Here is a 17717-nt window from a genome sequence, read left to right on the forward strand (position 1 = left end):
CAAATGGATTTTCCCCTAGAACCTCCAGCCCTCTGCAGCCCTCTGGACCAGTTTTAGACTTCTGACCTCTAGAATTGTGAGAGAATAAATATGTGTTTCTATAAGCCTCTAAGTCTGTGGAAATTTGCTACAGCAGCCATAGAAGCTAAAATACCTGGACTTGTCAACAAGTTAGTAGTAGGGTTCCAAGAGAGGCAGGAGGGAATCACAGACTCGGGATAGGCATACTATTACTTCTGCCACATTCCATTGGCCGATGGTGTCACAAGGCCATCCCAAAGTCAAGGGCTGGAGAAATAAACCCCACCATGTAATTCTATTTCTCTCACTTCTTTTTTTTTTTTTTTTCTTTTTTTGCGTTACGTGGGCCTCTCACCATTGTGGCTTCTCCTGTTGCGGAGCACAGGCTCTGTACCCGCAGGCTCAGCGGCCATGGCTCACGGGCCCAGCCGCTCCGCGGCACGTGGGATCCTCCCAGACCGGGGCACGAACCCGTGTCCCCTGCATTGGCAGGCGGACTCTCAACCACTGCGCCACCAGGGAAGCCCTCTCTCACTTCTTGATGGGAGAAGCTGTAATGTCACTTTGCAAGGAGGTGTAGAAACTGAGCAGGACCCTGCAGGGCCTCCCCAGGGACACACCCCGTGTCCCCCACCTCTTGTTTGTAGAAAAGCTTTAACCTCATAGGCCTCCCCCCAAGTCCAAAGAGCAAATTTAATGAGAAAAGTGAGAAAATGCAGAAACAAAGGAAAACAGTCAAGTAAGACAAAATAATAAGAGTTTAGCCATAACACAAAGTCAAGGACTTTTAGTGCCTCCTCAAGGCTGTAGATAATAACCTGAACCATATCCTTGAGGTGTTTTGCAGACATTAAAACCCCCCACCAGGTGGCAGAAGTTACCTGCCCGTGACGATAAGCATGTAGACCCCAGAGGGGTTGGAACCAGAGGTTGATGATGTTAATTCCCGAAACATCACGCTGTTACCTCACCACCCACAATTAGAAGGATGTACCAAGCTGATCAAGCACCCTGCAACCCTCTCCCTCACCTTGCCTTTAACAACTCTTCCCCGAAAGCCACTGCGGAGCTCAAGTCTCTCTCTCTTTTTTTTTTTTTTGCGGTACGCGGGCCTCTCACTGTTGTGGCCTCTCCCGTTGCGGAGCACAGGCTCCGGATGCGCAGGCTCAGCGGCCATGGCTCACGGGCCTAGCCACTCCATGGCATGTGGGATCCTCCCGCGGGGCACGAACCCGTGTCCCCTGCATCGGCACGCAGACTCTCAACCACTGCGCCACCAGGGAAGCCCAGATCTGTTTTTTAAACCGTGTTTTTTTAATTGAAGTATAGTTAATTTACAGTGTTGTGTTAGCTTCAGGTGTATAGCAAAGTGATTCAGTTATGCATAAACATTTGTATATATATTCTTTTTCAGATTCTTTTCCATTATAGGTTACTACAAGACACTGAATATAGTTCCCTGTGCTGTACAGTAGGTCCTTGTTGTTTACCTATTTTATACATAGCAGTTGATCCCAAAGTTTTAATTTAGCTCCCCTGCACCTCCCCATCCCATTATCCCCTCTGGTAACCGTGAGTCTGTTTTCTATGTCTGTGAATCTACTTCTGTTTTGTAAATAAACTCATTTATATCAAGTTCAGGTCTTTTGAACACAAGCTGCCCATTCTCCTTGCTTGGTCCTGCACTGGGCACCTTGCAATAAACTCTGCACTTCCCTTCACCACAATCCAGTGTCAGTGGATTGGCAGCGAGTGGGCCCAAGTTTGGTTTAGTAATAGTGTAGAGACTGAGAAGGGTAAAAAATTACGGCCATTTTTTGCAATCAATCTATCATCGTGCCCTTTACAAAGAGGACATTTAAAAGCAACATCTGACCCTGTTTCTCTTTCATTTCCAGGGACACAGGGAGCATGGGTGTCTGGACCTCAGGCACCAATATCTTCCTCAGTCTTTGGAGGACGTATGTGTCTCCAAGGAGGCTTGGATGGACGGACTTCACCCGACATTTGGGCACTTGTTGTTTTGTTGCTTTCATTTCTGTTGGCCTCCTCTCTGGGGCCTTCTACTGGTTTCTGTCCTCGTTCATAGTCTTCACCACCTCCTGGATGGTCACGTGTGCTCTGCTGTGCTGTTCCAAGCACGCACGGTGTTTCCTTCTGCTCTTCTTCCTCTCGTGTGGCCTGCGTGAAGGCAGGAACGCTTTGATCACTGCTGGCACAGGGATGGTCATCTTTGGACACGTGGAAAATATTTTTCACAACTTTAAAGGTCTCCTGGACAGTATGACTTGCAACCTAAGGGCAAAGAGCTTTTCCATCCATTTTCCACTTTTGAAAAAATATACTGAAGCCATTCAGTGGATATACGGCCTTGCCACTCACCTAAGTCTATTTGATGACCTTGTTTCTTGGAACCAAACACTGGAGGTCTCTCTTTTTAGTCCCAGCCAAGCCCTGGAGGCACAGCTCAATGACACTACATACAAAGCCCTGCGTGTCTTGTACCAGGTGGTGACAGCGACAGAGGTGTTGTCTTCCCTGGGGCGGCAGCTGGTTGCCCTCACGGGGCTTCTGCTGGTGCTACTTGGCACTGGCCTCTTCATGAGGCGATTTTTGGGCTCCTGTGGTTGGAAGTTTGAGAACATCTACATCACCAGACAATTTGTTCAGTTTGACGAGAGGGAGAGGCATGAACAGAGGCCCTGCGTCCTCCCGCTGAATAAGCAGGAAAGGAAGAAGTATGTCGTCATCCCATCTTTCTGGCTGACTCCTAAAGACAGGAAAAACCTGGGGCTGTTTTTCCTCCCGGTACTTACCCATCTCTACATCTGGGTGTTGTTTGCAGCCATAGATTATCTGCTATATTGGCTCATTTTCTCCATCAGCAAACATTTCCAAAGCTTGCCAGGGCTTGAGGTTCACTTGAAGCTGCACAGAGAGGTAGGTGCTCGCAGGCCCGTCTCACTGTGTATCCCAGCTGTTTGCTGTGTGTTTGCAAAAGATCGTGAACTTCCCAAGGCAGGGCAGTGTCTTATTCCCCTCTGGATCCTCAGTGCCTGGCACGGAGCCTGGCGTGTAGGAAGAACACCCAAAATGCTGGTTAGATTGAGTTGAAACCCCAATGTTAGAGTATGAGAACATTCTGAACATTTTTGATCGCTGTATTAGTTTCCTGTGGCAGCCGTACCGCAACAGAGGAGACCATGCTTTTTGTTCATCCCACCTTTTCTCTTTTCCATTTTTCCCTGTGGAAATTGATGATTATGTAGACATTTCAGAGGATCTGGATACTGTCAGATACTTGTCTTATTTGTTTTTAAACCTAGCATTCTGCGCTACGTGGACCGTGCACACGTGTGTGCCTGTGTGCATGTGCACATGTAGCGCGTGTAGTTGTGTGTACCTGTGCACGTGTGCGTGTGTGTGTGAAGGTCATGCATGCTGGGTGGTGTGCACTAGCCTGGGCTGGTGAACACACCATCTACTGTTTCCATATGTCTGATTTTCCCTCCTCTTTATCGAGCTAGAATAGATTGTGCCTCTGCTGGGGAAATCTCAGAGGGGAAGGGCAGAAAGGGACCTGGAAACCCTCCTTTGAAAGCCCATTTCCTCCTGCTGCATCCACACTCTCCCTCCCCTTTTCTCCTGGCTCAGCAGGCACTGTCTGGCCCCTGCCCCGCCTAATCCTGGGCTGCTTCTCGGAGTTGATCACTCTGAGCCCTCTGTTTCCTCTGAAGTCTTCAGTTAATTACAAGAACCCTGCTGCTCTACATATCTGGAGCAGGGTGGATAATGGAAGCAGTGTTTCAAATGAAAGCCAAACAAGGTTTTCCGCCAGGCTTGATCCGGGGTGGCGGCTAGTAGAAGGGCTTCTCTCCTCCTCTCCCCCATAGTCCATTCCCCTCCTTAGTCCCTTTTTTGATCTTCCCCTCTCAGTTCTTCCCTCTCCTTCATCTTTTTGCTCCTCTCTCATCTATTTCTCTCTGAGCCAAAACCCATGCCTGTTTTGTGAATTCTCACTGTTTTAGATAGACGGGGGGAGAAAAGCAAGTCTGCCTTCCAAAAAAGGCCCAGAAGCTTTCCAATGACAATGTCCTGGCAAATACATTTTGGGGTCTTGCTGGGTCCTGGGGATGCAAAGTTGTCTAGACCGTGATGGCTGCCATCGAAGGGCTCACGTCCTGGCGGGGGAGACCACCACGTACACTCACAATGACAGCAGGGTGGTGGGCGCAGAACAGATGCGAGCACAAGACTGCTGTGGGAGCTTGTCTCAAACTCTCCTGCCGAGCCTGGGAGGCTGTGCCACCAGCAGCTCGCTTCCACGTAACTGGCAGTGCCCTGCCCTTATCCCACGATGACCTTGGAGGTTCCTGGTCTCTCCATTGCAGCAGATTTGCAAAGGAGAAGTCAAGCAAGAAAAGAAACATTGGCTCAAGGTATCTCCCACTTTTTTTGTTTTAAACTTTTTTTTTTTTTAGAAGATGTTGGGATAGGAGTTTTATGAATTTATTTATGCTGTGTTGGGTCTTCGTTTCTGTGCAAGGGCCTTCTCTAGTTGTGGCAAGTGGGGGCCACTCTTCATCGCGGTGCGTGGGCCTCTCACGATCGCGGCCTCTCTTGTTGCGGAGCACAGGCTCCAGACGCGCAGGCTCAGTAGTTGTGGCTCACGGGCCCAGTTGCTCCGCGGCATGTGGGATCCTCCCAGACCAGGGCTCGAACCCGTGTCCCCTGCATTAGCAGGCAGACTCTCAACCACTGCGCCACCAGGGAAGCCCCTCTCCCACTTTTATACAATTTTAAATAAAGAAGAAAAGTGGGAAATGACGTGAATAGACCTGGCTGGATAGGTGGACGCTGTAAGTAAAAATAGCTACAGTCGGGCTTCCCTGGTGGCGCAGTGGTTGAGAGTCCACCTGCCGATGCAGGAGACACGGGTTCGTGCCCCTGTCTGGGAGGATCCCACATGCCGCAGAGCGGCTGGGCCCGTGAGCCATGGCCGCTGAGCCTGCGCGTCCGGAGCCTGTGCTCTGCAACGGGAGAGGCCACAACAGTGAGAGGCCCGTGTACCGCAAAAAAATAATAATAATAAATAAATAAAGCTACAGTCGCTACTTATTGAGCACCTACTATGTGCCCAGCAATGGTCTGCATTAACTTTTCAGGACTGTCTGATACCAGAGTGAATCTTCCATCCGTTACTCAATACCACCTTGGCAAATTGTTTACTTGAGAGAGGCAAACACATTTTAAAACATTGGGGTACCATTTAGTACATTGCTCGGTATTTTGAGAGTTTGTTACCCTCCACCAAGCCCGTACAAGACTGTTGACAACCTTTCTGAAGCCCTGACTCCCAGCTGCAAAATCCCCGGTTAGATTCCTAGACTAAATAACTTCTTCCCAGACCGGACACCCGCTGTTTTCTTATTGCAGGATTTCTCATCACTTACTCAATCAATGTGTTTGTTTCTTCAACAGTATTGAAAAGAATGCATGCCTCTGCTCTGGGGACTGAAATCTCTCTATTTAATCGTAGGTGAACTGTCTTTTTAATAAGAGAAAAGCAGAGGCAACACAAATGCTTTCTACTGCTTAGCCACAGTGCTGGGGAAATTGCAGATCTGACTTGACATTTGTGTAGAAGTCCCAGGTTTGGGGGTTTCCAGATTTTTCACAGGTATTGGGGTAAATCGAAGGTGCGTGGTGTTCTCTGGGTGTGATTGGGTTCTTTTCAGAAGTCATTTTCCTCCTCTGCGCCCCAGGGCTCTAGGGTGTTGGAGTGATAATAACTTACTAAGTACTCCAGTCTGTAACGTTAATGCTCCATCCCCAAGGTGCTTAATTTACACTGGGAGTCGTTTATTCGTGGGCAGGATCTGGTCCATTAATTCCTGTTTTACCAAACTGGAAAACAAATCCACCAAGAGACTATGTGGCTTTCTCAGGTCAGGGAAAAGTAAGAGCTGAATCAGCACACGCGTCTCCTGCTGGTGGCTTGGCTGGGTGGCTCAATGTCATCTGCCCTCTGGGTCAGTTTGTTGAGGGCAACTGGCTTATTCTCTTGCCTTCAAGCGGGGAGGAATGCACCCCTCCTATCGTCTAAGAGAGATGTGAAAATGTCCTATTTTGAGACCTCTATAAATAGGATTTTAGAGACACTCTGAGTAAATATACTCTTCTTTGTATTCTTGCATCAAGAATAATTCCACCCCCCACCCCCCCTCCCCGCCACCTCAAGCTCTAGAAGGATGACTTAGAACATAATTTAATGCCTCCACATCTTTATGACCTTGTGGTCTGCTGACGAGGTGTTTGTCGAGATGGAGAGGCTATGACTGGGTCTTGAGGGGCTCTGCTACAAAAAAAACTTCTCCCCCAGTTGAGCAAAAACCATCTTTCGTTAGTCCCACATGCTCTGAAGTGTAGAAACGGGTGTTCCATAAAAATAAGTCATGCGGTCAAAATTAATAGGAGAATCGTTGGCTGAATTTAAGCAAATTTCTCTGCTTTCTTCTCAGCACCCTCAACAGTCTCATGGCCATCGTGACTCTCTAAAGAAAGGACAGAGCAAACAAACTTATCTGATATCCTTCTCTCAAGGAAATCTGTATTTCCACAATCCCACTTTGGAAAACTCTGCAATGGCTACAACTAAAATTCGTCCCTTCTCCTTTATTCCAGTCATAGCACATAAAAGGAGCTGGGATAGCCCCTTCAGCCAAAGCTCCCTGCATATTTTAAGATAAATGTTACGTGCTACGGGGCAGTATTGAGAAAGACAAGGACAGAGTATGAAAATGGCATGGATCTTGATGATTTTATTCTTTCGTTTTAGAAACAAGAAGCTCAAGACATCATCCATGATTCTTCATTTAATGTATCTCTGTTTGAACCCAGCTGCCTCCCTAAACCAAAGCTACTTCTGTCTGAGACCTGGATTCCTCTCAGTTTTATTCTTGTGATACTAGTGATGCTAGGACTGCTGTCCTCCATCCTGATGCAACTTAAAATCCTGGTGTCAGCATCCTTCTACCCAAGTGTGCAGCGGGAGCGCATCCAATACCTACATGCAAAGCTACTGAAGAAAAGATCAAAGCAGCCAGTGGGAGAAGTAAAAAGGAAACTGAGTCTGTACTTTACAAAGGTAAAGCCAAAATAGGGTTATAACCTGTAATTAGGGAAATTTTGATTTTGAAGGGCAAATGGAATTTTAAAGCACTCTTCAACTTTACATTAGGGCTTATATCCCCGGCAACAGATAGGACACTTTCGGGGTGGGGGTGGGGGTAGGTGAACAGTGACAGGGAACAGATGTACATGACTAAGTCCAGAAGACTCTGCAGCAATGCCCGTCCAGAGAATTCTATCAGATAGCCTTCAAAACACTGATTTCAAGTGAGTACATTCAGTCATATTGTAGAAAAGCTACCGGGAAGGCCCTCTCTAATGGCTGTTAAAGAACAATACCCAGTCAGAGTTACTTTACCGGGATAAATAAATAACAGAAGGGAAGTATCTACTACAGCTTGGTAAACTCCAAAGAATTTGCTCATTCTCCAGTATTACAAAATATATATGATGACGGCTTCCCTGGTGGCGCAGTGGTTGAGAGTCCGCCTGCCGACGCAGGGGACACGGGTTCGTGCCCCGGTCCGGGAAGATCCCACATGCCGCAGAGCAGCTGGGCCCGTGAGCCATGGCCGCTGAGCCTGCGCGTCCGGAGCCTGTGCTCCGCAGTGGGAGAGGCCACAACAGTGAGAGGCCCGCGTACCGCAAAAAAAAAAAAAAAAAAATATATATATATATATGATGAGATATATATATATATGTATATATTTATACATATATATGATAACATAATGACTTTCATACACATATAAAATGAACACTTGTCAAAGATTTCATTCAACATATTAAAGACAGAACAGTAAGAAACTCCAACCAATTCAAAGAACAATTTAAATCACACATACATACAGGCCATCTTGAATACCAAAATGAATTTGTTTAATAGATACAAAACTGGCTTCTTCTACAAGGGAGGATGGGAGGGTCAATTGTACTCTGCAGGGTGAAATTCATTTGCATGTGCATGGACAAGAATCATTTGCATTGTTGCCATCAGCTATCTACAGCTTACAGAACTGGAAAATAGTTCATGGACAATGAAAGACCGAAATAATCCCTAAGGATAAGCTTTCCCGGCCATTTCAAAGTCTTGTGAAAAGTTTGTGTCAGTGGCATTTGAAATGACCCTAATGCTCATTCATCCAGCTTCGTGTCTTTTCAGATTCATTTCTGGCTTCCAGTCCTGAAAATGATTGGGAAGAAACAAATGGACACTGCCAGTGAAGACAACCCGTGAGAGGCCCCGTGCAGCTCCTCAGCCACACTGTTCCAGCAATTCTCCCTAAGTCTACCGATTGTGACCCTTACTCATGCCCAGCAACAGAGAACTACACTGCATGGTCCTTCAGCGGTCTGAGGTTGCAGGGCCAAACTCCCTTTTTCCATAAGGGCCAAAGGGCTACCAGATAAATTGTTGTGTTGTCTGTCTCGCAAACAAGGCACACGATCTGGACTGTATCTCACTGTAACAGCACTATAACCAGGCCCTTCGAGGGGAGTCTCAGCATAGAGTAGTATTCAAAGAAAAAAACAGAAAAAAATTGGAAAAAATCAAAATCTCTACTGCAGGCTCACAAACAAATATCAAGGAGGACATACATGTATGATGCGAGCAAAATATCTTTAAATGCTTCTATCCCTTCTCTGCCCTTCTTAATAGCCTTCATAGCTATTTCCTACCCACAGCTGTCTGTCCTCCCCCTGCCCCCTTACTCAAGAACTCTTTCCAAAACCCATCTCCAGCAGCTCCTCATTTCTTCTCACCACCTCCTCTGCTCCTATCCTCTACTTTCCTGGATCTCTTTTGTTTTTCCTCTTCTACCAAAGCCTCCAGCCACATTCATTTAGAGAACACATTTATTAAAGTCATATGAGAGGCTTCCTACAATGTGCATCTTGGGCCTCTTTTTCACTATAATCAATGTACACTCTGCAGTACAGGGGCCTATTTCCCCTATATTCAAAATACCTAAGAGGGAAAAATACTGATTCTATTATCTCTAAAGTGCCAGAATGGGAAGAAATGAAGAAACATTAAAATTTTAAAACAACTTTTTAGCTTTTCATCTTGAAAATGTTTCAGCCTTACAAAAAAGTTGCAAAATACTAAGTACAGCATTCCATTTATCCATCACCCCTCATCCCCGAACATTAACATCTTACATTACCACAGCACAATTGTCAAAACCAGGTAAATAACACTGAAAAATGCACACTCTGCAAAACTCATTGGATTGTCACCAACTGTCCCACTAATATCCCACTAATGTCCCAAGGACTAGTCCTTGATCCAATCCAGGCTCATGCATGGCATTTGGCTGTCATGGTTCCTTAGTCTCGTCCAGTCAGGGACAGTTCCTCAGTCTGTCTTTCTTTTTCTTTCATGACCTTGACATTTCTGAGGAGTGCTGCCACTTATTTTGTAAAATGTCCTTTGCTTTGGGTTTGTCTGATGTTTCCTTATAAGTAAACCCAGGTAATGTATTTTTGGGCAACAACAGTACAGAAGCGCTGGCATGCTCTTCTCAATGCATGAGATCAGGGGTATGTGATGTTAATATGTCTCATTACTGGTGAGGTTACCTTTCTTCACTTAGTTAAGATGGGGTCCGCAGATTCTTCCACTGTTGAAGTTACTATTTTCCTTTTGGAACGAATAAGTATATTGTGGGAAATACCTTCAGACTATGCAAACATCCTGTTTCTCATCATACATTTACCCTCTAATTTTAGCATCCATGGAGGCAAAACTGGGCCAGCCAAATAGTGATTTTCTATTTTAATAATATCTTCTACATTTTAAAATTGAAATTCTACGCTCTCCCCAGAATGAAACATTTTTTCGAAGACCATATTTTGTTTTGGGCACCAGAGTAGGCATTTTACACATGATAATCCTGTGAGGTAGGTAGTATTATTTCTATTTTACAGATGGGAAAACTCACCCTCAAAGACCCTGACTTAGCTGGCCTGGGCTGGGGCCTGGGCCCTGGCATGTTTAAAGCTCTCAGGTGATTCTAATAGTTGGCCAGCACTGAGAACCATCATTCCAGGAAGTTGTACTGAATCGCAGGTCTTTCAACACAGGTCTTCAATGGTGAAATTTCTCTAGCATAAGGAGCCTACATTAGAAATCTGAGTCAGCATTTCCCAGTGTGTTCCTCAGACCACTAATCCCTTAGTTGTTCCATAAAAGAGTTATATGATGTCAATAAATCCACACAATCTGCCTTTCAACCTTGAAGATTCATAATGCATGTTGGCATAATTTTAAAACTTTGAGAAACCCTATAATAAAGAAATCTCATTTAACCTGTTTCACCCAAAATTTTCTCAAATTATTAAACCATGGAACAATTTTACCTGTAATAACTGTTAACAGCACATAGGACCAGTTCTACAGCCCTGATACTGATATAGTTGGCATAACTTTCAACCAGAAAAGATCTGAGAAGGTGAAGATGAATCTGAAGTTTTGGCTTTTATTTTTATTTTATTATTATTTTTTTTTTGCGGTACACGGGCCTCTCACTGTTGTGGCCTCTCCTGTTGCAGAGCACAAGCTCCGGACACGCAGGCCCAGCAGCCATGGCTCACAGGCCCAGCCGCTCTGCGGCATGTGGGATCTTCCCAGACCGGGGCACGAACCCATGTCCCCTGCATCGGCAGGCGGACTCTCAACCACTGCGCCACCAGGGAAGCCCCAGTTTTGGCTTATTTAAATATTCTGATGATTTTATGCTTTACTGTGTTTTCTAAAGAAAACAAAACTGTGTTTATTAAAATTATATATTAATAAACTAATACAATATGTGATTTTTTTTTTTACTCATTTTGCATTTATTCCTCCTACAGAGAAGGGATCTGCCCCACATTAACTAGGCAAAGAATCAACTGCTCAAGTTAGAATGCACACTCTCACCATACACAAAAATAAACTCTAAATGGCTTAAAGACTTAAACATAAGATATGACACCATAAAACTCCTAGAAGAGATCATAGGCAAAACATTCTCTGACATAAATTGTACCAATGTTTTCTTAGGTCAGTCTCCCAAAGCAATAGAAATAAAAACAAAAATAAACAAATGGGACCTAATCAAACTTACAAGCTTTTGCATAGCAAAGGAACCCATAAACAAAACAAAAACACAAACCACAGAATGGGAGAAAATATTTGCAAATGACAAGGGCTTGATTTACAAACAGCTCATACAACTCAACAACAAAAAAACAAACAACCCAATCCAAAAATGGGCAGAAGACCTAAACAGACATTTCTCCAAAGAAGAAATACGGATAGCCAATAGACACATGAAAAGATGCTCAACATCATTAATTATTAGAGAAATGCAAATCTAAACTACAATGAAGTACCACCTCACACTGGTCAGAATGGCCATCATTAAAAAGTCTACAAATAACAAATGCTGGAGAGGGTGTGGAGAAAATGGAACCCTCCTACACTGTTGGTGGGAATATAAGTCGGTGCAGCTGCTATGGAAAATAGTATGGAAGTTCCTCAGAAAACTAAAAATAGAATTACCACATGATCCAGCAATCCTACTCCTGGGCATATATCCAGACAAAACTATAATTCAAAAAGATACATGCACCCCTGTGTTCATAGTAGCACTATTTACAATAGCCAAGACATGGAAACAACCTAAATGTCCATCAACAGATGAATGGATAAAGGTGTGGTACATATATACAATGGAATACTACTCAGCCATAAAAAATAATGAAATAATGCTATTTGCAGCAACATGGATGCAACTAGAGGTTATCATATTAAGTGAAGTAAGTCAGAAAGAGAAAGACAAATACCACTTGATATCACTTATATGTGGAATCTAAATTATGACACAAGTGAACCTACCTATCTATGAAACAGAAACAGACTCACAGACGTAGAAAACAGACTGGTGGCTGCCAGGGGAGAGTGAGTTGGGGGAAGGATGGAGTGAGAGGTTGGGGTTAGCAGATGTAAGCTATTATGTATAGAATGGATAAACAACAAGGTCCTATTGTATAGCCCAGAGAAGTATATTCAATATCCTATGATGAACCATAAAGGAAAGGAATATTTTAAAAAAGAGTGTGTATATATATGTATAACTGAAGCACTTTGCTGTGCAGCAGAAATACATTATAAATCAACTATACTTCAATAAAATTTTTTTTTAAATCAACTGCTCAAGTTTTAGAGAAAATTGGATCCTTTGGCCTTTCGAAATTCTACTAATTAACTAACTTACTTATTTACCTAAAAATATCACCAATATCTACAGCAAACACTTGAACAGGGCACACAGAAGGTGCTGGTGATACCCAGACAGCTCTCCTTGGTCCCTGCCTTTGGGATGCTTCCGATCTAGTCAGGAAGACAGACAGATGCTTAGACAAAAAATAACAATATGTGGTAGCTTTTGTTAAGTGCCAAGGGCAACGGGCAGGCAGTGCCTTTAGGGAATCATGGCCAGTTTCTCTGCCCTCGTCTATTACGAATGCCCAGTTTACCCATCTTCTCTATGACAAGGGCACTGGAGGGGTTGGGAAAAGGGTCTTAATTTTCTTGAAACCAAACTACCTTTCTGAAGTAGCACAGTCTCTGTTGTTTCTAATGGACCGTGACTTTGAACAGTTCTCGCGACTTCTGGAGAGTGACCTGCTGTCTCTATCTGTTAGGCATGCTTGCCCTTACTCTGAAGTGCTTGTCCCTATTGGAAGGACAGACTGGCAAAGAGGTGTTGTCACAAAAGGCAATTTTGATCTTGAAAACAAGATTTAGACTTGCTCATTACGGCCAATCTAACGTAGGGCATAAAATGCTTATTTAATTGCAGCTTATCCACGTTAGATTTAAACAAATGGTTAGTTACATTTCTTGAGACATCTATTGTCAAGTGTGCTTTGTTAATCTTGTAGAGGAAGAAAAATATTGCCCCAGGTAATTTAATAGAACTTCCTTTTCATCTCTAATGTTAATGGCTTATAAAAGAGTATCACATTATGGTCTAAGTCACTATTTCTCACCTAACGAATCTCAGCTTGGTGGCTGTATTTTGTTATAAGCGTCATTATGGTGTCCTCATTGACTCCATATTTGTTGTCAGTTACGTTTCTCTTTGACAATAAGATACAGTAATTCTAAACACCTTCATAGTAATAGATCTCCTTTACTGTTCTACTCAGGAAGTAAAACCTTGTCCTTCCTCTTAGATCCTATATCTGCTGCTTTAGAACCTAATCAATCCTAATGATAATATGGGATATGTTGACATCTTCACACATCATATATTTTTGTCTTAATTAACCTAAGAGAAAGAAATTAAAATATCTTATTTCGGGCTTCCCTGGTGGCGCGGTGGTTGAGAGTCCGCCTGCCGATGCAAGGGACACGGGTTCGTGCCCCAGTCTGGGAAGATCCCACATGCCGCGGAGCGGCAGGGCCCGTGAGCCATGGCCGCTGAGCCTGCACGTCCAGAGCCTGTGCTCTTTAACGGGAGAGGCCACAACAGTGAGAGGCCCGCGTACCGAAAAAAAAAAAATCTTATTTCTTTTTTTTTTGAATTTTATTTTATTTTTTTATACAGCAGGTTCTTATTAGTCTTCAATTTTATATACATCAGTGTATACAAGTGAATCCCAATCGCCCAATTCATCACACCACCATCCCCACTCCTCCGCGGCTTTCCCCCCTTGGTGTCCATACGTTTGTTCTCTATATCTGTGTCTCAACTTCTGCTCTGCAAACCGGTTCATCTGTACCATTTTTCTAGGTTCCACACACATGCATTAATATACGATATTTGTTCTTCTTTTACTGACTTACTTCACTCTGTATGGCAGTCTCTAGATCCATCCACATCTCAACAAATGACTCAATTTCGTTCCTTTTTTGGCTGAGTAATATTCCATTGTATATATGTACCACATCTTCTTTATCCATCCGTCTGTAGATGGGCATTTAGGTTGCTTCTGACCTGGCTATTGTAAATAGTGCTGCCGTGAACACTGGAGTGCATGTGTCTTTTTGAATTATGGTTTTCTCTGGGTATATGCCCAGTAGTGGGATTGCTGGATCATATGGTAATTCTATTTTTAGTTTTTTAAGGAACCTCCATACTGTTCTCCATAGGAGCTGTATCAATTTACATTCCCACCAACAGTGCAAGAGGGTTCCCTTTTCTCCACACCCTCTCCAACATTTGTTGTTTGTAGATTTTCTGACGACGCCCATTCTAACCGGTGTGAGGTGACACCTCATTGTTGGTTTTGATTTGCATTTCTCTAATAATTAGTGATGTTGAGCTGCTTTTCATGTGCTTCTTGGCCATCTGTATGTCTTCTTTGGAGAAATGTCTATTTAGGTCTTCTGCCCATTTTTGGATTGGGTTTTTTGTTTCTTTAATATTGAGCTGCATGAGCTGTTTATATATTTTGGAGATTAATCCTTTGTCCATTGATTCATTTGCAAATATTTTCTCCCATTCTGAGGGTTGTCTTTTTGTCTTGTTTATGGTTTCCTTTGCTGGGCAAAAGCTTTCAAGTTTCATTAGGTCCCATTTGTTTATTTTTGTTTTTATTTCCATTACTCTAGGAGGTGGATTCAAAAAGATCTTGCTGTGATTTATGTCAGAGTGTTCTTCCTATGTTTTCCTCTAAGAGTTTTACAGTGTCCGATGTTACATTTAGGTCTCGAATTCATTTTGAGTTTATTTTTGTGTATGGCGTTAGGGAGTGTTCCAATTTCATTCTTTTACATGTAACTGTCCAGTTTTCCCAGCAGCACTTATTGAAGAGACTGTCTTTTCTCCATTGTATATCCTTGCCTCCTTTGTCATAGGTTAGTTGACCATAGGTACGTGGGTCTATCGCTGGGCTTTCTATCCTGTTCCATTGATCTATATTTCTCTTTTTGTGCCAGTACCATATTATCTTGATTACTGTAGCTTTGTAGTATAGTCTGAAGTCAGGGAGTCTGATTCCTCCAGCTCTGCATTTTTCCCTCAAGACTGCTTTGGCTATTCGAGGTCTTTTCTGTCTCCATACAAATTTTAAGATTTTTTGTTCTAGTTCTGTAAAAATGCCATTGGTAATTTGATAGGGATTGCATTGAATCTGTACATTGCTTTGGGCAGTGTAGTCATTTTCACAATATTGATTCTTCCAATCCAAGAACATGGTATATCTTTCCATCTGTTGGTATCATCTTTAATTTTTTTCATCAGTGTCTTACAGTTTTCTGCATACAGGTCTTTTGTCTCCCTAGGTAGGTTTATTCCTAGGTATTTTATTCTTTTTGTTGCAATGGTAAATGGGAGTGTTTCCTAATTTCTCTTTCAGATTTTTCACCATTAGTGTATAGGAATGCAAGAGATTTCTGTGCATAAATTTTGTATCCTGCAACTTTACCAAATTCATTGATTAGCTCTAGTAGTTTTCTGGTGGCAGTTTTAGGATTCTCTATGTATAGTATCATGTCAACTGCAAACAGTGACAGTTTTACTTCTTCTTTTCCAATCTGTATTCCTTTTATTTCTTTTTCTTCTCTGATTGCTGTGGCTAGGACTTCCAAAACTATGTTGAATAATAGTGGTGAGAGTGGACATCCTTGCCTTGTTCCTGATCTTAGAGGAAATGCTTTCAGTTTTTCACCATTGAGAATGATGTTTGCTGTGGGTTTGTCATATATGGCCTTTATTATGTTGATGTAGGTTGCCTCTATGCCCCCTTTCTGGAGAGTTTTTACCATAAATCAGTGTTGAATTTTGTCAAAAGCTTTTTCTGCATCTATTGAGATGATCATATGGTATTTATTCTTCAATTTGTTAATATGGTGTATCACATTGATTGTTTTGCATATATTAAAGAATCCTTGCATCCCTGGGATAAATCCCACTTGATCGTGGGGTATGATCCTTTTAATGTGCTGTTGGATTCTGTTAGCTAGTATTTTGTTGAGAATTTTTGCATCTATATTCATCAGTGATATTGGTCTGTAATTTTCTTTTTTTGTAGTATCTTTGTCTGGTTTTGGTATCAGGGTGATGGTGGCCTCATAAAATGAGTTTGGGAGTGTTCCTTCCTCTGCTATATTTTGGAAGAGTTTGAGAAGGATGGGTGTTAGCTCTTCTCTAAATATTTGACAGAATTTACCTGTGAAGCCATCTGGTCCTGGACTTTTGATTGTTGGAAGATTTTTAATCACAGTTTCCATTTCGTTACTTGTGATTGGTCTGTTCATATTTTCTATTTCTTCCTGGTTCAGTCTTGGAAGGTTATACCTTTTTAAGAATTTGTCTATCTCTTCCAGGTTGTCCATTTTATTGGCATAGAGTTGCTTGTAGTAGTCTCTTAGGATGCTTTGTATTTCTGCGGTGTCTGTTGTAACTTCTCCTTTTTCATCTCTAATTTTATTGATTTGAGTCATCTCCTTCTTTTTCTTGATGAGTCTGGCTAATGGTTTATCAATTTTGTTTATCTTCTCAAAGAACCACCTTTTAGTTTTATTGATCTTTGCTATTGTTTTGTTTCTATTTCATTTATTTCTTCTCTGATCTTTATGATTTCTTTCCTTCTGCTAACTTTGGGTTATTTTTGTTCTTCTTTCTCTAGTTCCTTTAGGTGTAAGGTTAGATTATTTGAGATTTTTCTTGTTTCTTGAGGTAGGCTTGTATAGCTATAAACTTCCCTCTTAGAACAGCTTTTACTGCATCCCATAGGTTTTAGATCATCGTGTTTTCATTGTTATTTGTCTCTAGGTATTTTTGATTTCCTCTTTGATTTCTTCAGTGATGTCTTGCTTATTTAGTAACATATTGTTTAGCCTCCATGTGTTTGTGTTTTTTATGTTTTTTCCCCTGTAATTCATTTCTAATCTCATAGCATTGTGGTCAGAAAAGATGCTTGATATGATTTCAATTTTCTCAAATTTACTGAGGCTTGATTTGTGACCCAAGATGTGATCTATCCTGGAGAATATTCTATGCGCACTTGAGAAGAAAATGTAATCTGCTGTTTTTGGATGGAATGTCCTATAAGTATCAGTTAAATCTATCTGGTCTATTGTGTCATTTAAAGCTTCTGTTTCCTTATTTATTTTCATTTTGGATGATCTGTCCATTGGTGTGAGGTGTTAAAGTCCCCCAGTATTATTGTGTTACTGTCAATTTCCTCTTTTATAGCTGTTAGCAATTGCCTTATGTATTGAGGTGCTCCTATGTTGGGTGCATATATATTTATAATTGTTATATCTTCTTCTTGGATTGATCCCTTGATCATTATGTAGTGTCCTTCCTTGTCTCTTGTAACATTCTTTATTTTAAAGTCCATTTTACTGATATGAGTATTGCTACTCCAGGTTTCTTTTGTTTTCCATTTGCATGGAATATCTTTTTCCATCCCCTCACTTTCAGTCTGTATGTGTCCCTAGGTCTGAAGTGGGTCTCTTGTAGACAGCATATAGATGGGTCTTGTTTTTGCATCCATTCAGCAAGCCTGTGTCTTTTGGCTGGAGTATTTAGTCCATTCACGTTTAAGGTAATTATCGATATGTA

The 17717-nt window shown here is 42.3% G+C and overlaps 2 protein-coding genes across 5 annotated transcripts in view; one reads left to right on the forward strand and one right to left on the reverse strand.

Moving 5' to 3' along the window:
* Positions 1 to 17717, reverse strand: part of DPYS (dihydropyrimidinase) — a 155539-nt gene that overhangs the window by 28945 nt on the left and 108877 nt on the right. The window lies entirely within an intron of this gene.
* On the forward strand, positions 1501 to 8566 carry DCSTAMP (dendrocyte expressed seven transmembrane protein). Its single transcript, XM_059995047.1, has 3 exons — positions 1501 to 2961; positions 6860 to 7168; positions 8315 to 8566. The coding sequence occupies exons 1-3, from the start codon at positions 1933 to 1935 to the stop codon at positions 8387 to 8389; spliced, it is 1413 nt and encodes a 470-aa protein (XP_059851030.1). The 5' UTR covers positions 1501 to 1932; the 3' UTR covers positions 8390 to 8566.

This window comes from Delphinus delphis, chromosome 17 (genome assembly GCF_949987515.2).
Source record: "Delphinus delphis chromosome 17, mDelDel1.2, whole genome shotgun sequence".
Lineage (NCBI taxonomy): Eukaryota > Metazoa > Chordata > Mammalia > Artiodactyla > Delphinidae > Delphinus > Delphinus delphis.

Bases quoted from the DNA above. Each gene is read 5' to 3' on its own strand.
- DCSTAMP (XM_059995047.1), top strand. From the start codon at position 1,933: ATGGGTGTCTGGACCTCAGGCACCAATATCTTCCTCAGTCTTTGGAGG. The intron at 2,962-6,859 runs GTAGGTGCTCGC...CTTTCGTTTTAG, and splicing joins ACTTGAAGCTGCACAGAGAG to AAACAAGAAGCTCAAGACAT. The intron at 7,169-8,314 runs GTAAAGCCAAAA...GTGTCTTTTCAG, and splicing joins TGAGTCTGTACTTTACAAAG to ATTCATTTCTGGCTTCCAGT.